The 23,419-nt window shown below is 37.8% G+C and overlaps 1 protein-coding gene across 4 annotated transcripts in view; it reads right to left on the bottom strand.

The window, feature by feature from the left end:
* The window catches only part of epha3 (eph receptor A3), a 103,670-nt gene that overhangs the window by 5,433 nt on the left and 74,818 nt on the right, over positions 1 to 23,419 (bottom strand). For all 4 annotated transcript variants that reach the window (XM_077579429.1, XM_077579432.1, XM_077579430.1 and 1 more), the window contains 7 exons: positions 22,881 to 23,006; positions 18,984 to 19,169; positions 15,715 to 15,776; positions 11,021 to 11,230; positions 8,587 to 8,736; positions 8,280 to 8,473; positions 3,696 to 3,851 (listed from right to left, as the gene is read on the bottom strand). In XM_077579429.1, the coding sequence (XP_077435555.1) occupies positions 3,696 to 3,851; positions 8,280 to 8,473; positions 8,587 to 8,736; positions 11,021 to 11,230; positions 15,715 to 15,776; positions 18,984 to 19,169; positions 22,881 to 23,006 (1,084 nt within the window). The remainder of the gene's footprint in view (positions 1 to 3,695; positions 3,852 to 8,279; positions 8,474 to 8,586; positions 8,737 to 11,020; positions 11,231 to 15,714; positions 15,777 to 18,983; positions 19,170 to 22,880; positions 23,007 to 23,419) is intronic.

Genomic DNA, 23,419 nt, shown 5'->3' with positions numbered 1-23,419 from the left:
ATCTAACACATTTACAAAAAGGTGCAACATTGTCAAACGGCAACTTAATATCACTAAACAGAAAGATGACGTGACAGAAGGAATTCAACAATTTATTCCGAATAATAGGAAACGGCAAACCCTACATTTAAAGCTCATCTGTGGCCCTGTGAGTTCATGTTTGTGTCATATTTTTCCTTTAAACTCAAAACCTCTCGAATGATCTCATGAGCCACGTGTTACCTTTTCCCCCCACCTCATCTTAATTAACCGGGCCTGTTTGTTATTTTCTCATCAGTATAGCCAAAAGGAATGAGCTCAAAAACAGGCAGCGTTGCCAAAACAATGCGATGATTTTCTATATGTATAAACCTGAGGGGTTGGATTACACCACTGCCAGAGATAGGTATCTCAAAAAAAAAAAAAAACAAGCTGTCAAGTGTTTCTTTCTTCAGTGTGTGTGCAGACATTCCCATGACCCCAGTATAATACCTCTGCAGGGTATTTGTATTTCGAATAATTAAATGTGACAACAGCACAGTGTGTACTCTACGGACTGCTGTCTATGAACCTGATTGCACCTTTCAGATATGAAAGCTAAACTACATGAGAGGGCTAGTCTTCATATAAATGGGAGAGAAGCCCATCCCCGGGCAGTACAAATTTCAGGACATGCTGGATAAGAGCTATGATCATTTCCGATGTCCTTGAAGGGTTTGAAGGCTTTTCCAGATTTGTAAAAGCGCACAAAGCACGCGTGGCGGGGAACTTAGTGGAGAGCATGTACGCAGGTGTTTTTCCCACTCCATTCTCCAAAAAGATGTCTACTCACACGCATGGAATCAAATAAGTGAGAAATGGGGTGCATTCTTGGGCTGTCAACAATTTGCTGTGCAGAAAATTGAATTTAAAAAGTGGTAAAATTGTTGTGATTTCTGTATATCATGCTTAGGTTTGTTGTTTTAAATGTGTGTCCTGTCTTGCTTGTTAGGTTTTGTTTGCACCTGTACTCGTCATCCAATCAGCTCCCCCAGCCACTTGTGTCTTGTCCAGGTGTCTCTCGTTGTCTCGTCAGTCTCTTGTGTTTTGTTGTAACTTTGATTTTTTCTGAACTTTGTTGGTTTTGTTTATTTAGAGTTCCCCTGTTAGTGTTTTTGTTAAATAAATTGTGTTCAGTATTACATGCATCCCTGCCGTGGTTCTCCTACTGTCCTCCACCCCATCGTGACAAAAATTATTAATTGAGGCCCAAAAAATTATCTATTTTACAAATGTGGATGTAATTGTGTCTATAGGCTAAAATTTCCTTTTTCAATTGCCACTGCTGCCCAAAAGAAAAGAAAAGAAAATATTGATCGAGGTGTGCCCTTGAGCGGCTTCCCGTTCTGTTTATTTTTTGTGTTTCTCGGACCGATTGTGACTGTGAAGACAAATTCCTCGTGTGTTTTTCATACTTGGCCGATAAATCTGATTCTGATTACGCAAGACACCAAACCAAGTCAAATGTCGGCTTGTGCACCAAATTTCCCTGAGAGGACTACCAGTGTGTCTTTTTTTACACTAAACCGTATATTACCTTGTTACAATTTGTTATGAATTTTAATCCGCAAAATCAAACACAATGGAACCACCAATCCTCCAAACTGGACTTCAATTACACCACTAGATGAGTCAGCACATTTCAGCCAAGTACGACTGCTGTTCGTCGGAGGTCAGAGCACTGCCAACACTTGTGCTGACTATCAAGGACTAGATTAAGTCTGTACAAATCAATAGAGTAATCTATATAGAGCAATGCATAGTCTCAGTCAAGGCTGCTAGTTTGTGCTGGTGTTGGCCTTGGTTGCTATAGCCTCATCTTTCAGAGGATTAATACTGAAATGATCCAATTTAGCATCTAGCCGCAGGGTGTGGGGGGGGGGGGGAGAAGTGCAGGGCAATGGGATTTCTTTCGTGCAAGATTAGTCTTATGTGGTGTGTTTTGTCATTTGCGAAAAAGTAGAGTAAGCTCTTTTGCGGGTTGTTGACTGGAGATAACTTTTCATTGACTCAACATACCTATTGAGAGCAACAATACAATTGATCAGATAATAAATGGGAGTGAGGACTGTCTTTTAAACAAACTGTGGAATTTGTTTTTTTGTTTTTAAATGAACTTGTTGGCCATTGAGACTTGACCAAAGGTACTGTGATGATGTTTTTATTTCGTTTTCAAATTTGTGTTTTTTAAATTTAGTTAGTTTTAATTAGCTTTCAGGGCAACTTTTGTTATTTCACAAATGCTTAGTTTTAGTAATAGTTTTCGGTTAAAAAAATGTTGTGTATTACTTGTGTGCAATATTAAATAAATACCATGGTAAAGTGAAAAAAGCAACAGCCTTTTTACCTAGTGTTGCATTTTGACTGAATGAAATTAAAAAGCAGGTAAGGTAAGCCATTGGAGCCAAAAGTCAAACACGCAAAATTGGCACCTGGTAGCGACATCATCTGAAGGTGCTTTTCTATTGGCTGCTGCTAGATGACATCACTTCTGTGCGACACGCTTATCAAACGTCCTTATTCCGATTAATATTGAAACAAATTTAATTAAAATCACATTTAAAATAATCCCCACATGCTAATGTGTAAAATTAATTACCAAAGACGAAAACTAAGAATATTTTTACTATAATTATAGTTAGTTTTAGTTAGTATTGTAATTTTGTATTTTTTTTTGTAATTTTAGTTTTAGTTATTTAGCTAATTTTTGTTAACTAAAATAACCTTGGTTGCTATGCAGTTGCTATGGTCCTAACCTGTGTTTGTCACTTGTGATAATGATGATGTTGTCAGTTGCTATGCAGCTGCTATCGTCCAGTATTTGTCACTCTTACTTTGTCATATAGGCCTTTATTCTGTCATGTAGAATGGAGCATGGTCATAACTAGAGTAAGCAACACTTTCGTCAGTATGTCAAGGTTGCTTAGCCAAGGTTTCTTGGTCAAGAGTTTTCTTTGAGGCAGTCAGCCCATGCTTTCTGTTGTTACTTTTTGTCTGTTTGATCCCCCTCTGTGTCATGTCTGCTTTTGGGTCCAATTTCCCCACCTCACGCGACAGAACATAATATGAATTCAGTAATCCTCTCCCAGTGGTACACAACTAAAACATCTGCTCCTTTTTTTTTTTGATCTCCACATTACTTTTGGACAATATTGCTTGATGTTCGGTTTGCATTTTTCTCATAATCCACATTATAGCGAATGTGGCAATCTTGCATACCAATCTGACAAGCATGTCTGCATTTTCTCTTGCGAGGGCCTCCCTTGCTGCTCTTTTCACATGTCAAGTTTACCCTCTCATTCCATCCATGAATAGTTTCTATTTTTTTCCAATCTCTGGTGAAGCTCACAATTCCCTACGACTGTATCTCCCACAGTCTCAATTTCGGTTTCTCTATTTATCACTTCTTTTCACACCCTCACCTTCTACCTTCATAGTCATACTCGAAACATCGAGAGCATGGCGAAAACGCCTGTCATGATGAGTTACCATGAGACCTTTAGTAATGGCTCCATAGCTTCTTTTTTTTTTCATCTTCTGATGAAGAAGAGAGAAGGATTGTGTGTTCTTTATCAAAGGACTCGATAAATTCCCAGTAACGCTTCCCTCGCAATTTGGGCCCTTGTAAAGGCTGTTGACATGAATAGGCAGAGTAGCCTAGTGTGTTTGTGTCTTACTCTGTGGAAGTCTTGGCCAGGGTATCGCAGGAGCTGTAGCTGACCCCAGAGAAGGCCTCATTGCAAGGCAAGGTCCTCATTCCATCCATCCAGTCACCCATCGTCCCCACTGAGGGAACCTCTGAACTACTTCTATCCAACAACAAGTTGGCCGGCCTGTGAGGGAGAGTGGAAGCAAAAAAAAGCAGAAAGGAAAATGTACTTGAGGAATTTTATATGCACAAATAAATAAGTACAGCAGATGTGCTTTTTTTGTTTGTATTCCAGGTTTATCTCATGCATCTTGACAAAGTTCAGAGAGACAGGGACTTTATAGAGCCCAATGCTGGAGCTTGAACAAAGCTGTCTATTTTCACTGACCATCACTGAAAAAAATTGGCAGACCTCCAAGCACACACTGGTACTCTTACCATTAATAATGATCATAAATAGAATGGGACTAAGTAGGGCACAGACCCTCACTAAAGCAAAAATCTTTACTTGGATCAGCATCAAATATCCATGGTCAGAAATTGCAACCTCATAAACGCCTGATATTTTGTATTGAGAAGGATGAAATATTTACTAAAGAATGTTCTGTGTTATCTATTGCCATCATTTGTGATATGGGATATACATTTTTCGATGGGTACTTCCTATATCAAGGCCAAAATGTTTTGTAGAAATCAGTTAAGGACTGACTAAAAAATTAGTTTCACCCCGATTACTATCTAACATAACAATCAGTGAAAAGCACATTTCCTAGGAGGAAACTGCGTTTACTGACTAAATGGCAGATGAGTACAATAATCCCTCAAGTCAGGGGAGAGCTTTGTCAAGCCAAACTTTTCTTTTGCTTTACTCATGAGTGCAGCTTCCAAATGCTTTTCATAACAGCTCCTTTCCCAGGCGTAGTTAACGCAAAATCGATATTCGATACTTGGCCCTTATCTAACAACTCTCAAACAAGTACTTCCCTTTTTTTTAGAAGAAGAAAAAAAGGAAAAGAACACAATGAGAATGTTGTATCGAGAGCTTTGGCGAGTGTTAGGAAAAACCTCTACAATACATTTTGCGGAATCTCTAATATATTTGGGAAAACTATTAGGCAAACTTTTTGAAACACTTTGATTGTTAGCTGCTGAAGAAGATGGAACGGAAATCTGTACAGTTCATAAATATGAGTGACTAATGGAAACAAATACAAGGAAAAAAACAGCAATTTGTGTCAACAAAAAAAAAGTCCACCACTGATTTTGAGATTGTCTGAGTGTTTAAACATTCACACAACAACAGTGATGGTCATGTTATTGAAAATTTCACTCTTCTTGGTGATTGTTTTGGTACAATTACTCACACGACTTTTACATGTACATCATTCTGTGAAATGGTATCTATTGTGTGATTTGTTAAAGAATATACGATAAACTTAGAGGACAAGCAAAATGACATCTCAAACGGAGAAAGGAAAAGAGGCAAATGTGTTTAAGGCTGTGAGTGGGTGGCACATTGACAGAATCTTTTCCTGCCAAATCAGAGGCATGTCAAAATAGCGAACGGCCCACAGGGGCAACTAAAGAAGACTTATTTCTGAAAAAGAGGATATACTTGTAACTAAGATATGATCACTTTTAAACCAGATGTTATTTAAAACAAATTCAAAACTATCAAATAATTAAAACTTTTGCCCCCGATGTGTTTATTTTAACGACGTATTGATCATCTCTGTGTATTTGCTCGTGTTTCATTCGTTCTCCTCTGATCTCTTTACTCCCCTTCCTTCTCCTTGACTTTCCTTTGAGATGTAAACTGCAAACGACCTTGTTTCCCTTTGCCTTCTCATTCTCTTTGTTTGCTCTGTTGTTGCATTTTGAGCAGCATCTCACAGAAAGCCAAGGCGCGGTCAACTAGTGAAGAAAACACGGAGATCTGAACAAGACGGCAAAAGGGAATTTTAAAGCCCCTTGCAGACCGTAACACCATCAGAGTAAAGAAAACACAAGACACAAGTAAAAGTACTATTGTCAAACAATAAACTTGATGCCCCCGTCATTTTTTTTTTTTTATCCCGTCCCTTCCACACTATTTGTCATTCTTTTGACCTCCAGATAACCACAGCTGTGTAACTTGTTTTTAGCGATCTTAAGGGAGGCAAAGAGGCAAGGAGAAGAACTTGTGCAGACGCATGAGAGCAGGATAGCGGGAGAGCAATTCATCTCTCGCTGTGCTACTGGGACAATTCCCATGGAGTCCCTCAGAGAGGAGAGGTTGATACAAAGAGCCAGCGTTGGCCCTTTAAATTGAATTTCTGATCTGTCTGTTGGATATGATTGATGTGGTGTAGCGCTAATCAGTACCACTCAGGTGGTCTGAGGGAAGCTATTAACCTGAAATACTTCAGGTGTGACGTTTTGATTTTATATCACTCGTGCATGCAAGATTGTTACTCTAAATGTTTGATTAATATTATGTGCCGTAATTGGAATGGATGTATATGAGATTTTTACTTGAAAAAAATATGGATTTATTTAGTTAATGATGTGCCTTTGAATTGCAATTTCTGGTCGGTGCTGGATTTCACTTTCCTTTCCTTTCTTTGGTCCTTCCTCGGGTCTCCTGACCTGGCCTCACGACTCTGGCTGGAAGTGTTCGGTTTAGGTGAACCGTATGGGATTTTTTAATAGGTTTTAGGTGAACTAATGACACACACACTCACCCACATACAAAAAAAAAAAAAAAAAAAGAGAGCAATGATGATGACATGTCAAATCGGTAAAATTACCAAATGAATAATAACTGAGCTCTCCAGAAAAAAAAAAGAAAAAAAGAAAAATGAATTGCAATCTCAACGTAATTTGTTGCAAAATGGAAGGGATCGGTTGATAAGTACAATATTGAAGAGTTTAAATATCACAATGCAAATCATGCCAATGTTGTAGTTTTAGCCCTACGGTGATAAGTTACATTTGAGTCTTCATTGCACCTCTTAATTATTTGGACTTAGAGATCTATCGGAGGGTGGAATATTGGAAGCATTAGCATTAGTCTATATGTTTTTATTGTTTGTATTTTCATCCATAATGTATGCAACATCAATAAAAACAATGAAAAAAATCCATGTCTTATGTAGGATTCCAAATACATGTGTAAAGTAGTGACAAAGTAATTTGTTTGGCAAATTTGCATAATTTGTAGAGCATTCACATGCATTATTCAGTGATGCCATTCTGAAATCTCTGTTTTGGTACCACTGTACAGTGGACATGATAGACAGAACCCTCCAGCCCTGTTTGGACTGTCGTTGGCCTATAATTAGTGTCTGACAGTCAACCTTGACCCAATGATCCCAGAACCTCTCCATGCAGAGACAGTAAACTCTGACTGGGTCCCACCCCTGAACCCTCCAGATGCTAGACTCTGGTCCCAGGCTCTTGTCTGGGTGTGGGGGGAGAAGGGGTGCTCCATTAGCCAGCTAGGACAGCTCTGTGACAAACGAGGTGTGCAGAGTTGAGTGCAGCTGCTCCCACTGCGCAACTGCCGCCACGCACACACGCGCGCACACACACAAACTTCCCATAAATCAGCACGCTAGACTCTGTCGGCCAGCCGGTGCTCACCCAGTGTTAAAAGCCAATCAGGAAAATTACATGCAAACTCCAAGGGACCTATTTTCACTTTCTTAAGAAATCATTAGTCAATGTTATGAGCTTTGACGTCTCCGTAATACCACATGCGGCTGCTGCAGACCCACTTGCCTGTCCTGCATCCTGCCTGAACTGACAATTGTACAAATACTGCCCTCCATCATGGCTCTCCAGAACAAAATGGTGGATGCATGAAACAAACAAAAATAGAGTAACAAACATTTTTGGTGGCTAGAAAATGAGTACAACATATCATGTAAATGGAGCAAAGAAAGTTGACTCTGAAATACAATAATGGCACCCATCCAAGCTAAACCTCTGGCAACAAAAGTGAGTACACCCCTTAGTGAAAATGCCCGAAGTGCCAATATTTTCTGAGACCACCATTATTTTACAGCACTGCCATAACTCTCTTTGGCATCGAGTTGATGATGACATCATGGAGTTGGCGGACATTCGCGACCTTATGCTCCTCCTCCTTCCATCCCAGAAATATTCAATTAGGTTTAGGTCTGGAGACATGCTTGGCCAGTACAGCACCTTTACCCTCAGCCTCTTTAGCAAGGCTGTGATCATCACAGAAGTGTATTTGGGTTCATCATTAAATCATTATCAAAATATTAACAAATTGGGCATTTTCACTTGGGGTGTACTCACTTTTGTTGCCAGGGGTTTATCTGTTAATGGCTGTATTTGGGGTTATTTTGAGGGAACAATACAGCTACACTGACTACTTTTTTCATTTTGTCAAAGTGCCATTTCTTCCGTGTTGTCTTATAAAAAGATAGAACGAAACATCTGCAGAAATGTGAGGGGTGTGCTCACTTTTGTGAGACTCACACCATGAGAGGCCACACTTATTTCCCGACCTACAGTATATAAACAGTGATGCTTTTTTTTCTTTAAATAATGGTGCCCATAGAAACACATGACGTTATTAAAATCCTGAGCATATCCATACCTTGAGGTGGTGTTGGCTGTAATTTTCAGACTACCAGGGTTGCGTATAAGTTTGTCCAGGATGCTGACTATCTGTTCAAACTTGGGCCGGTTGTTCCTTTCTTTCTGCCAGCAGTCTAGCATCAGCTGATAAAGTGTAGCGGGGCAGTCCATGGGCGGGGGAAGGCGGTAACCCTCATCTACGGCCTTTATTACCTTGATATAGGAAAGAAAAGGAAAGTATTGATTAAAGCTTGACATTACTGCAGTGGATGTTTGCTGCCACTTGAGTGTGGTTGTGCACTGCAAAAGGCTATCTGTGTACTCACATCTTGATTGGACATCTCCCAGTAAGGCCGTTCCCCATACGACATTACTTCCCACAGCACGATGCCATAACTCCAAGCATCACTTGATGACGTGAACTTCCTGTAAGCAATCGCCTCCGGAGCAGTCCACCGGATAGGGATCTTACCTCCCTGAGAGACCAGAGAGACAGAGGTTTGTCAATTGAGTTTTTTGCCAAAACGTTTGAAATATAAACGCCAATTCAACTTAAAATGGGGAAACTATTACATTGAAGCCCATGAAGACGTTACGGCTGAGTTGTGTCTGGTTTGGCTCTACCACGATCATACAAAATGTTGTGCTTGGCCTTGGCGCATCCCGCAGGAACTGAAAATTTGAGAAGATTGGCCCATCCAAAATTCCACATAAGACTCATTTAACCATGCATTTATAGACCTTGCTTTGAACACATAAAAAGGCCCTTCGCCAAAATACTCCCAAAAACTTGAAATCAGAGCAGTGTCCAAATATCTTAATCAGGGCCCGTATTCCTCAAGATTCGGAAAATCCTCTCTCTCTCCTGACCCCATTGCTAGGTGTGAGTCATCATTTCATTTTATTTTTTTTAAAAAAAAATTTCTGGAGAGCTCAGTATTGTTCATTCGGTCATTCTGAGTCATCATTTCAAAAGCTGTGATTGGCTGATGGTAAAAGCTAGTAGAAAAAAAAAATGGTGATAGTGGGCATCATCGCAGCATCAAATTAATCCACTAGCCAAATGTATGGCTTTTTATAGAGGTCACATTTTAAAGAAGTCCATGAAATTGTATCCGATTGTCTTACAACTGTCAGTTTTTCATCTAAAAATGTTCAAGATGAAATGCAAAAACAAAGCTTTTTATTTCACCGTTTGCCAAGAAAAATCACACTGATTTTGATGGTCTAAACATTTGTGAAAACATGAAAACTTTGCACACACATTATGCTGGCCATTTTGTCTTCTGCTTAGGGAACGCCTAAGCCGGTCAAAAGTATTTTCTTTACTCGGATCTGCTCTTCACATTTAGGGGAAATTCTAAGGAAACATCATGTTTTTAAGAATTTTCTTAAAATGTGGTCACGAGGAAAAACTCTTTGCACAAAGAATCTTTAGGAATATGGCCACAGATGATTAATAAAGATTAGGACACCCAAAAACACCAGTGATATGCCAAGACTATTCACACCATAGTCCATATTGACATACAGTATGGGTCAGACTTACTGTAAAACCACAGTGGGCCCCAAAAAACTGCTGAGTCACATGTGTTCAACTTTAAAAGGCCATAATAGATTGATTGGGTTTCCCACACTGGCATGTATTCATTACCAAAATAAATGAAATATTTTCCAAACATAACACATCTTTCAAATCTAATCCAAAATTTCCTGCAACATTTCTTATTGTATCGCCGGCTTCATTTGTCATTTGAGTTGAGAAAGAAGACAAATGAGGGACATGGAGCTGAGGGAGGGAGGCCGATGGCAGCCAAAACTAACAAAAAGTCATCGGCCAAGACTATTCACTTCATGCATGGTGGTGTGCAGTCACACACGCTCCTCTATAACAACACACGCTCGCACAGCTCCAAGGAAACACAGTCAGATGTATATGGCCAAATTGCATACACGTGTGCATTATAATATTTAATGTATGGCTGAGTTACAGACAGAATTGCAACACGCAGACATAATAACTACTTATACAGTATGTGACAATCTGCTTCCCTTGTTCAAATGTATGATAAATTATATAAAAACACCCCAACATAATTTGCCTAATGAATCGGGAAAGATAAAATTCCTACGTGAAGCATTGTCAGTTACTGTAACATACGTTTGTTTATTATTGTTTTATCATTCCACATTTCATTTTGCGTTTCTAGCAGGAAGGCAAATGGCACCCTGGCCTGTTTATTTGACAAGCAATCATTGGTCAGCAAATTGCAACATGCTTAAAGGGGCTGCGTGTATAGTCTAGACTGTATTATCCCTGTGATGAAAATGACCACACACATGCTGCAAAATAACACAGCTGTAAGTCTGCAGCATGCCAGGCCGGCTGGTACTGTAAGCGGAATGCCAGTCAAATGTTGGCAGGGGATTGTTTCTAGTTACAGTATGAATATTAACAAGCCACTGACTATCTTCAACTATAATAATATACTTTTTTCCTTTTTATCTCAGAGTAAGTAATATTAAAATGAATATCTAATATACCGTCCTTTCCTATCATACATTATATTACTTAACCCGTGGGCAGTATTTTATTTTGAAATGGCTTGGTCAGAACCAACAAAAAGCCCAAAAATGGTCACAATAACGCCTAGGGGGTTAAAATAGTCAAATACACTCTAAATTCAGTTGCTCCTCCCAGAAAGATTTAGTGCATGTCCTACTTAATCACTGTGCTGTCAGGTGTGTGTTTGAGCTCACCCTTGTGGTGTAAGCGGCCTCGGGGTCATCCTCCAGGACCCTTGACAAGCCGAAGTCCGACACTTTACACACCAGGTTGCTGTTGACTAAGATATTTCGTGCAGCGAGGTCTCGGTGAACGTAGCCCATGTCTGACAGATACTTCATGCCTGAGGCGATGCCACGCAGCATGCCAACCAATTGAATGCCGGTGAACTGGGCGTCGTGTTTCTGGGAAGAAGCATAAGGAAGAACATTTAAGTTAATGTAATACTTGAAAATTGTTCTTACAGGGGCAAACAACTCTGACACTGCAGAAACATAACATGACAACAATGGCATGCACGGCATTATAATTACTCCATGTTTCTCCTCTTTGTGTATAAAATCATATTTAAATCTATGAACAATACATTTACAAGGCACACAAAAATATTAGTCTCATATGTTATTGCACCTCTAATAAATTAAGTATAAGAATATAAGGACACAAAATACTATTGTGCGTCTGAATTTTGATTTGTGAGGTCAAAGATCACTAATGTTGACCTGGCTCTGTTCTAGTTCACCCCAACTGTGTTTGTTTCTACACTTAGCTCATCCGACCATCTTTAACGAACAGTTCTCTGTGCACTGGGTCCAAGGTTATTTTAGTTAACAAAAACTAACGAAAAGAAAACTCAACTTAAAATTTAAAAACAATTTCATTAACGAAATAAAATAAAAACGAAAATGCTTTTTAAAAAAACAAAACTAACTACAATTATATTGAATATGTCCTTAGTTTTAGTATTGGGTAATTAATTTAATGCATGAGCCTTTGGGGTTGATTTTAAATGTGATTTAAAGGAAATTTATTTCGATTTTAACCGGAATTAGGATGTTCGAAAGTGTGTCACGCAGAAGTGACATCATCTAGCAGCAGCCAATAGAAAAGCACCTTCAGATGACTCAACAATTTTTCATGCTTGACTTTTGGCTCCAATGCACTTTTTTTTTTTAAACGAAAACTAATACTGAAACTAACTAAAACTAAACTAAAACTAGCATTTTCTAAACACAACTAAGACAAACTAACAGAAGCACCCTGAAAACGAATTAGAACTAACTAAATTTAAAAAAAAAAACTCAAAACAAAATGAAAATTCCAAACCTGACAGTCCAGTTTGAAAAAACAAAACAAAAAACATTCATTCACCAAATTGTTTCCAAAAAGTTGAATTTGTCAACAAAAAAAACCAAAAACATTTTTATCCTAAATAATTTTTATCCTTCATAAAATTCTGGTGTAACACTCGGGATTAATCCCAATCCTCAATAGAATTGATTGAATGTGCTGAGGTATTTATTAGTCTAAACGACTTTTGCAAAGGGGTCCAGCACAACATTTTTTTTTAAAATATCGTGTTTAATTATTTAAAAACAGATTGTCAATTTTTTCAATAATGTATTATCATGCTGTATTCTTTTATTTTATTTTATTATTATAAAATATTTAGAATTATGTTGTGTTGAGATTAAGATTGTCTCTGTTTAGTATTATTGTATGTATTGTTTTTTTGTTTTTATTTATTTATTTTTGTCTTTTATGTCTGGTGTGTTGTAATAGATTGCCTTGTATTTTTTTTGTGTGGGACCTCCTCACAAACGAGATGTTGCATCAGAAAAAAAAGTTTAAACGAACAAAAATGACCCAGACCAAGAAAAAAAGAGAAAAACTTTAGACAATGCAAAAGAAAATGGACCTCTCCACTAACATTGTGCCATCCCACGTAAAAAGAATAATACCTGCCCAACAATTCTTTACCCCCTAATTACTAAATAACGCCAGGTGTGACAAGGCAATCGGGGGAAGTGGGAGCCCCTGATGGTGGCCAGATGAAGTGCAAGGGAAGCCATTAAGGACAACGGTTTGTAAAGTGCTTTATGAGCAATTTTATACTTCGTTGCCATTTGCTACTGATAAATTAATTCAGTCTGTGAGTAAATTTTTGTATATAAGTGGCTAAAATGAGATTACGTCTTTTTCAAGACCAGAATCAAATGAGTCATTTGTGTTGTTTTAGTTTGTTTATGAACCCGACTTGACCATCTCATTTTCGACAGCAGCGGTTAGTGGCCAGACCACCTGGAATTGTCACTTCAAAGCCTTCCACAATCCCACATATGCTATAATGCATAAGCTATGAGTTTGCGTGTGTGTTTTGTGTGTGTGCGCATATGACACATCTACAGAGATGAAGTGCAGGCCCCTCGGGCAACATGCCAACAAACAGCTACTCCTGCAGGATGAACCATGATGCAGTGCAGAAGGGCTAAAACATGAGTCTGCAAGCTTTGATGTCAATGTTATGACTTGGCTCTCATGCTTTGACTAATTTCAGTGAGGCGGGTCACTCCTTTTTAAGGAGCAGAGACATGGTAAAAATACAACAAAAAAAGAAGTCCCTCCCTGCATGATGAATGTGTGTATGTAATGGGTACGAACTCTACAGAGAACTAAATGTGAACCAGAACTGAAGATAGTCATTGACAATAATGCAGATTACGCTTTATATTTATTAAAGGGGAAAGTGACTAGTTCAAGCTCCACCCATTGGATATCCCCAGTGCCAATTACGCCATCTGACGTAATATTTGTTAGAGCTATTTATGTCACTGAAAAGAGAGCATTCAATATTTTTGTCTTGTTTTGAGCCCAAGGTCAGAAAGGGAATTTCCCGTATTTCTTGATCAGACATAATAATGTCAGAATCACTGTTTGTGCGTGCTTACTGAATTAGAAAAGGTAGCTGGCAAATGAGCCGTGCCGTAAGCAAAGTCACCGCTGTCTGGAGAGGCTGTCATTGTGATGCGGTTCGAGTCGTTATGCTTTGCTATGACACCATGACTGCAATTCTTTTCACTGCACACGGACCATTTGACATTGACTAAAAAAGGTATCAGGTAGTCTGACTCACAGTTTGAATTGACTTGTATGATCACGTAACCTGGTTTAATTTCTCCTTTTGTTCTTGTGAGGTCTAATTTTATTTGGAGATGCTCAGGTAAAAAATTATGACATTAAACCTTTCATCAGCAGCAATAGTTCATTATTAGTGCAAGGCTCGAAATATTATTTTTTTTCTCTGCGGTACAAAATGACTTCATTTGAGGATTAACTTTATTTTGCAGGGAATTGAAGCAAGGAAGAGTTTTTTAAACAATGAAAATATGAGAATAAAATGAATGAACAAATGATTTTCTTTTTTTTAAATATAGAATCAATCATTTTTATTTCTTTAATTCATATTGTGTATAGCAGGAAACTTTATTATATTTTTTTTGTCTAGAAGGCAAAGCAAAAAACACTTTATTGCGATGGTCAACGTGCAAGTCCTGTCAATCTTAGGTTAGCTTAGCATTTAGCATGCCTACCCGTTATTTCTTGGTTAGCCCTTTGTCAGGAAGACATTTGTCATAAATCTACCGGCAGTTCATTTGTTGCCATTCAGGGGATGAGAAGCAAGGAAGGATTTTTTAAACAATGAAAATATGAGAATAAAATGAATGAACAAATGATTTTCTTTTTTTTTAAATATAGAATCAATCATTTTTATTTCTTTAATTCATATTGTGTATAGCAGGAAACTTTATTATATATTTTTTGTCTAGAAGGCAAAGCAAAAAACACTTTATTGCGATGGTCAACGTGCAAGTCCTGTCAATCTTAGGTTAGCTTAGCATTTAGCATGCCTACCCGTTATTTCTTGGTTATCCCTTTGTCAGGAAGACATTTGTCATAAATCTACCGGCAGTTCATTTGTTGCCATTCAGGGGATGAGAAGCAAGGAAGGATTTTTTAAACAATGAAAATATGAGAATAAAATGAATGAACAAATGATTTTCTTTTTTTTAAATATAGAATCAATCATTTTTATTTCTTTAATTCATATTGTGTATAGCAGGAAACTTTATTATATTTTTTTTGTCTAGAAGGCAAAGCAAAAAACACTTTATTGCGATGGTCAACGTGCAAGTCCTGTCAATCTTAGGTTAGCTTAGCATTTAGCATGCCTACCCGTTATTTCTTGGTTATCCCTTTGTCAGGAAGACATTTGTCATAAATCTACCGGCAGTTCATTTGTTGCCATTCAGGGGATGAGAAGCAAGGAAGGATTTTTTAAACAATGAAAATATGAGAATAAAATGAATGAACAAATGATTTTCTTTTTTTTTAAATATAGAATCAATCATTTTTATTTCTTTAATTCATATTGTGTATAGCAGGAAACTTTATTATATATTTTTTGTCTAGAAGGCAAAGCAAAAAACACTTTATTGCGATGGTCAACGTGCAAGTCCTGTCAATCTTAGGTTAGCTTAGCATTTAGCATGCCTACCCGTTATTTCTTGGTTATCCCTTTGTCAGGAAGACATTTGTCATAAATCTACCGGCAGTTCATTTGTTGCCATTCAGGGGATGATTACTAACTCGGGAGCGACTCCGCAGCGCGTTTAGGTACACTAGTAGCTAGCCAAAGCTATTGCTAGCCAGCTGCTTCTGCGTAAGTAGCACAGAGCTTCCTTTGACCTTCGACTACCCACATTTTTTCTTCTACTTTTGACGGTTGTCTCAGCTTTTGATTCTCAGTTTTTGCTATTCAATGTGCTAAAATGAGGCACAAAATACAAAATATATTTGTGACTTTTCGCATCATTTCATGAGTACTCACCCTTAAAAAGCTGTCCAGTGAACCATTCTCCATGTACTCTGTGACAATCATGACGGGTTTACCTGCAAAGAGAATGACATTCATGACTTCTATTCATTATCCATTCTATCTGTTATCCATGCAGTTATAATGCTAACCAAATTGCAATTTGCAATTAAAGAAGTTTTTTACTTAAAAAACTTAGTTTAGTGGATCCAGAAGGTCAGCAATCAAGAGTGGCATCTTTGTTTCAAACTACAGCCAGCATGAGGTTTATTACACAGGGAGGGGGGAAAAAAAAAATCACTTTATGCATCTTTGAAAGCAGCCATTGTTAAATCAACAGGCCTGGCGTCAAGACTTGTTGTGTCCCAGATGGCTTTGTTGTCACTGCTTCACTCTTGACTTGCCACCAGCCATATGCTCCATCTCCATTTTATCCTGATGAATTTGCCCCTCCTCTCCTTTCCATATGATGTGCGAACTGTCCTCACATCTGGATCGGATGTGGCACCAGTGATGGAATTGTGTGTTTAATGTAACAAATCTATCACCGCCGATGAAAGAAATAACATTCCCATCCAATTCATGATTGATCACTTTAATTATTTCAAAGCAGGCTGCAACCGAAAAGATGATATCAATTACTGTTTGAGCAGCACACCATCTACTATTACAAGCTAAACCATATATACAACCTAAGTAGGCTGGTTTTAATTTTAATGTGTGTTGTGTTACAAATCAGTGTACTTTATATTGACTGGCATTGTTGAATAGTTCAATTAGACACAAAATACTTGATGTTAGAAAGAACATGATTGGTTTTGAGTTATGTGGAAATTCGATTGGCCGTAATATATAAATTTAGATATTTATTCAGCAAGAGGAATCAAAAATATGATTCAAATGAAGCTGTTTGCAGGTCACCGCTATATATACAATTTTGAGTAATTTCTTCTGACATCTGTTTCTCAAAGCTCAACATTGTTATATTTTATAATATATATTTTTTTGAACTGTGTCAAAATTAATTTGTTAGTTTTGAGTTAATTTAGTTCCTTTTATGCCATTATTTTTTTTAACGCATGATTAATGACCACCCCTTATTCTGGAAAGCTGGGGGAATTCCAGTTGCAACGCAGCAGACACGTACACGTCCAAATTTTGCAGTAAAAAATAAATAAATAAATCATATATTTGTGTAGACTGGGGTCAAGTTATATTTTACAATTTTTTAAATGTGCACAATTTCACAACTTATTTAATATTAAAGATTAGATAGCTCTTAATATGAAAAGAAAAATGTACTGAGCTGCCACCGTCTTAAAAATGCAATTATGCCATCTAGTGGCAGAAAATGACCTCAACACATATCAATATCACACTCATTTTTTTACAGTACAGTGCATCTTTTTAATTTTAACTAAATTTTATGAATTATTATGAAATTACTGAATCAATGACTAAAAGATGCAGCCATATTTCTATTAGTTCAACATTTTTTCCCCACTTTTGTTAAGAAGAGTATTAAACTTAGAACATAAATATTTTTAATTAACATTTTATTGTACATTTAGAACAGATGTAAAATTTGCGATTAATCGTGAATTAACTATTGAAGTCATGCAAATAATTACATTTAAAAAATGTATCGCCTGACACCCTGTTTTGTTTTTGGGGTGGGCATGGACACACACACACACACACACACACAATTTTAAAGTAGTGCTTCATAATGAAGCACAGGCCCAAAAATATGGTAAATTTATCGCCCCTTTCACTGAAAAATGTTTTGTTTTCGTTTCACTTGATTAATTCGAAAATTGAACATACCGGTAGTTTGTCTCAATAAGATCGCAAAGCTTACTTTTACTATCATAGTTTACACATCTTCGCTTAAACTCCTACAACATGGTGATGGACTGCCACATTTATTAGAGAACGATTTTATAGTAAGTGATTGAAACACACACACGGGTTCCTCCCACTATACTTCCATCCGTTTCTCTCTTTTTGCATCGGCAGCAGAGATAAAGGCCCTGCAGCCACTTTGTTGTGTCGCTCTCCTCATGTGGATGACTGAGTGTGTGTGTGTGTGTGCGTGTGTGAGCATCAAACATGCAAGTGTGTGTCTCTGAAAATATGCAGCCTGTGGATCACCCAAAAGCAGCAAGGTAAATGGGGTGTGAAAGTCTCAGGATTAAGAATTAACAGGAGCAGTTTAATAAATCACCCTGTGTGTGTGTGTGTGCGTGCGTGTGTGTGTGTGCAGAGCAAATGAACCTAAAATCAAACCCTGCTCCCGGGCTTCTCCAACTCATGCACACATGTTCTGGTTATCCCTCCAAATGTCTCTCACGCACAAATACACTCACACACATAAGCATGCATATGCACGCACATACACACAGCTAGAAGATAGGCTATATTAAATATTATGTTATTATTAATTTTATTAAATATATTTTACTTGTTTGTACAAGGTCTTTTATAGTTAGCTATGTGGTATGTAGTACACAATAATCTACTATTTAGTCTATGTCAAACAATTAAATAATCAACATTTTATCTTTTTTTTGGGGGGGGGGGTTAGGCCTGGCATTGGCTTTTTAGGGGAAAAAAAGTACTTTCTGCAAAGTCAAACCATCCAGCTGAACTGAATTAAAAAAAAAGAGGCATGGAGCAATTTAGACAGTGAGATCACACAAGAGAATAAGAGAATTAGACTGAGGGAGATTAAACAAGGGAAAGCAAAAAAATTGAGGACAATTAAGTGAGGAGAGGCTCTTGGTGTTTTAGTCACTCTATAGCAGGGCTTCTTAACAAGGCTGGCGCCTCAGGGAAAGATAGAGGCCAGGCATGTTTCTCAGCGACAAAGTTCAGACTCATTATTTTGTTTTTTTTTTGCACTCATTCCTTTTTAAAGACTCCTTCTGTGCGCTGATGATAGTCCTATAAAGAGACCCAGAGGGGAGCAAGCAAAAAGATATGGATTCATGCCCACTAAGGACACAGCTTTGATCAGAGTACATTGATCTGCAGAGATTTACACCACGGCAACTCGATAAAACCGCTGCCATTTTCTCTAAAGCGTCGGCCACTTTAGGGCCATTTGTCAAAGACGTTTTCAGATCAGAATCAGTAAAAAGACTCCAGAGAGAAGAGACGTGTCATGGAATGTGGATACAAATCATATATCAGACCTTTCCCTGCGCATTCTTCTACAGTGTTAAATGTAACAGTTAAGCATTTTACTTTGAAAAAGAAATTGACGAATTCATTTGACTCACTGCGTGTCACGACACCCTCCAGCCTGATGATATTAGGGTGGTCAAACTGTCCCATGATCGAGGCTTCGGCAAGGAAGTCCCGCCTCTGCTTGTCTGTATATCCTCCTTTTAGAGTCTTGATGGCCACGCAGATCTCCTTCTTACTGGGTAGCTTCAGACGGCCGCTGCACACCTCACCAAACTCCCCTAAAAGTCAAACCAGGACAGTTTTACAAAAAACGTCTTGAAAGAGTTTCTTTTTTTTCTTAGTTCTAATCAGCCATTGCATTTTCTGACATTATTGTATTGGACAGTACTTATGAACCATATATGAAGATGAATGTGTGCTACTTAGGTACCCTTGGTGTCACGTGAGGTGCGTAGCTAGGACGCAAATGCAGACAAAAAACGGGAGCTGAGAAACAGAGTTTACGTATACAAAGTAACAACAGAGAGCAAGGCTGGATGCAGATGGCCTCGAAGAAAACACTTGCCGGAGAAATCTTGACTGAAAAAAAAACGTGATCGCGAGAGCAGGGCTGGATGTATAGAATGAACCGCAAAGACATGAAAGAAAGTTAGCATAAGGATAGGAAAGCTTGACATGCTGAGAGAAACCTTGGCTAAAGAACCTCGAAATGTTGACAAAAGTGTATTTTAGTAACTCTCTGACAGAATATAGGCTTATAATAATAAAATGACAGTGACTAGACAATATAAGAGTGACTAATGCAAGAACATAGCAACTGCTTGGTAACTGACAACTAAATCATAAGGGACATAGTAACTGAATAAGAATAGACACACTAAGAGTGGCTAATGCATCATCATCAAACCTTATCATCATGAGGGACATAGAAACTGCATAAAATAGACAAACTAAGAGTGGCTAATGCATCATCCTCATCAAACATTATCATCATAAGGGACATAATAACTACATAAAAATAGACACACAAGTATGGCTAATGCATAATCATCAAACATTATCAACATAACGGGCATAGTAACTGCCTATGAATAGAAACATTAAGAGTGGCTAATGCACCATATCAAACATTATCATCATATGGGACATAATAACTACATACAAATAGACACACAAGTATGGCTAATGCATAATCATCAAACATTATCAACATAACGGGCATAGTAACTGCCTATGAATAGAAACATTAAGAGTGGCTAATGCACCATATCAAACATTATCATCATATGGGACATAATAACTACATACAAATAGACACACAAGTATGGCTAATGCATAATCATCAAACATTATCAACATAACGGGCATAGTAACTGCCTATGAATAGAAACATTAAGAGTGGCTAATGCACCATATCAAACATTATCATCATATGGGACATAATAACTACATAAAAATAGACACACAAGTATGGCTAATGCATAATCATCAAACATTATCAACATAACGGGCATAGTAACTGCCTATGAATAGACAATCTAAGAGTGGCTAATGCATCATCATCAAAGATTAGCATCACAAGGGACATAGTAACTGCATTATAATAGACAATCTAATAATGGCTAATGCATCATAACCAAATAGTATCATCATAAGGGACAAAGTAACTGCATAATAAAAGACAAACTAAGCATGGTTAATAAATAATAATGAACTAATATCATCATAAGGGGCATAGTAACTGCATAACAACGGATAACATCAATATTATATGACTCAACTCAAAATATAGTCACACATGGTGATATAAAGAGTCCTTAGATTAATCCAGTAACACACAATAGCAATATTAAGCTTGGGGTTTGCTTAAAAACTTGCAAAATCTTAAAAATGGAAACTATGACTTACTGTCTGTGTAGTGAGCTAACTAGCGTATTTTTGAATCATTATTAAACATAAAAATGCCTAATGGAGAAAATTCCCTTCCTGTTGACACAGCCTTATTGTCTGTTAGTACAACTGGGTGCAAGGTGACTCAATACGCTCTGATTAGAATTCCTTGCCGGTGAGGGGATGTGTGCGTGTTTACTTCATCCCGTGCCAGTGTGTGTTTTGCACAATGTACAGTAAGTGGTGCAGGGAGAGCGCATGCTTCAAATGCAACCATCAATGCTGCAGCTGGCTACAGGGATTTGGCCCAGCTTTAGACAAGTGGATCAAGAATGCGTAGTCGACAACGTATATGCATTTGGAGCGCTTGGTGATGTCAGAGCTAAGACATTTGTAGATCTCGCGCTTCCTCTGGCTCACACTATAATTTCCCCGTGCAACTCTGGAACACAGAGCATGGGTCAAAATCTGGACGTGAAACAACAGGGTCTGGAAGAATTTAGGCCAGAATAATTACAACCTGTCTAAATACCAACATCATGCCTGCTCCGTCCTGCAGTGAGCAGACCAGGCAGGGGAAAGGAGCTCTTTTTGTGGTCACCCCCACAGAGTGGAGATCTCGTTTTAATAAGGCTTGATTAGGGACACTCATTCACTTCCTGTTTCAAGTGGAGCGGGGTATCTCACTTTGATGGGAAAGTCCCATGTAAAAAAAAATCCAAAACTGCGTTCTGTCTTTTAACACACGATCACCAATTTGCAGAAAGATCAAAGTTTGGTTAACCATCTAAGACAGATGAGAACTTCAAGGACCATTGTGTATGAGAGTTCATGGATGCAATAAAGTTACCCTTTTAAGCGTGGTAAATGACCTACAGCAGTTTAACATAACTTTGAATATACGTTAATTTACTGATTCACTCCCAGTCATCTTCACTGAAGCAACCCCAATTGCTCCTGGCTGTTTTACTGGATTTTGACTGATTTTGCAAGGCCCACAGAAAAGAAGAGTCTCTTCTTTCATCAAAAACAAAAGTATATTTGCATCTGTTTCAGTTTTACAGCAATTAGCATTAGAATATAGCTAAGTTAAATTATTATTCACAAACATGTTGAAAACACTGGCAAAAAGAACTTATTGCATATAATGGCTGATCTCTTATACTCTGCTGCCACCTGCTGGCCATTTTTTTGTAATAACTTCCATTGCTTTAAGCAACCTCTTCAGGTCAGAGGCTGCATCAAAGCCTTCTGTATGCTCTAACGTAAAAAAAAATAAAAATAGAATAAAAAGTATCAAATACGTTTTTGGGACCATGGCAGTATTTAAAATTTAATGTTTTTGTACGTTTTTGGGAGCCAATGAGTTAATGTGGTTCTGGCATTTATAATAACAAGCCAAAGTAGAGGTTTCGTTATTTAGAGAGCACTAATAATTCATAATGTTATGTAAATGGTTCATCAAGTTTTAATAAATTGTTAACAAGCTAACAATGTTTAAATAAGAGCTTAGCCATAATTAGCAGTTTATAAATCATATTTTCTTATTGCGCCTATTCCGCAATGTCCTTCTAGACTGTGAAGGTCACACATCCGCATTTGACTTTTATATACATGCATTTTAAAAAAATTTTTACAAGATCTATCCATCTCCTTTTTGGCACATTGTACAGTTGTAAACCTCTACCGAACTGAAACACCAAATGCATATGTTATATAGTTGTTAAATAATAAAAATGTGGAGTAAGAGAGGCTGCTTATAAAATTAAGATACAGAATGAGGAAAACAGGTTAAATGACTCAACTACAACAAACTTGCTGTCATTTGTCATTTGTTTTCCTCCATCAAAGTGGCTGGGGTATTAAAATGAATGATCATTCTCGGCAGTACACTTTATGGCACACACTTAACATAACCTGCCACTGCACTTAAACCCATGAGCCTTGCACGTGCTCCATTTTTTTGTAGTGCACTTTGTGCGAATGATGTGAATGAAGCCAGAAGGAAGAGAAAGTCAAAGTGAAAAACATGTCGGTCATTTTTTCTTTTTCTTTCTTGTAATGTTTTTGTATTAACATTGGGTAGTGTCGATTCTTACCTGCTCCCACCACTTTATCAATGGCTATGCAGGATGCATCCAGTTCCTTAGCAAACTCATGTACAGCTTGGCTTGGGTCCTCATATGTGTGGGGGTCTACGTAGGTCTTAATACCTGGCAGACGCACTAGAGCAGGAAAGAGGAGGTCTCATTACATGGCCATTCAAAAACGGTCACTTCTCAAGTAAATACTCTGGATGTTTAAACGTTAAATCCTTGGAGTACCACAATTTAATCAAAATAATAAAAAATCAGTTGCTTCCAACTTTTATGATGATGTAATCTCTTTTGTCTGACTGAGTTTCCTACCATGTCAGGATACATTCTGATACTCTGCAGAAGCCAGTTAATGTCACTCAAACACATGTTACAACAGCCTTACAGATGTTTCTAAATGATGATAAGAATGGCTTATATCCAAGTTAAAAAGAAAAACTAAGTTGATCAGTTCAGGGAAAATTCCAGTCCAATCAAGACCAGATGCCAATAATACTTTGCTGCTGTTCATTTGTGTTACATTGTGTCAACTTGGCTTCAGT

This window comes from Vanacampus margaritifer, chromosome 11, assembly GCF_051991255.1.
Source record: "Vanacampus margaritifer isolate UIUO_Vmar chromosome 11, RoL_Vmar_1.0, whole genome shotgun sequence".
Taxonomy (NCBI): Eukaryota; Metazoa; Chordata; class Actinopteri; order Syngnathiformes; family Syngnathidae; genus Vanacampus; species Vanacampus margaritifer.
This window is presented reverse-complemented; position numbering and strand designations above follow the sequence as displayed.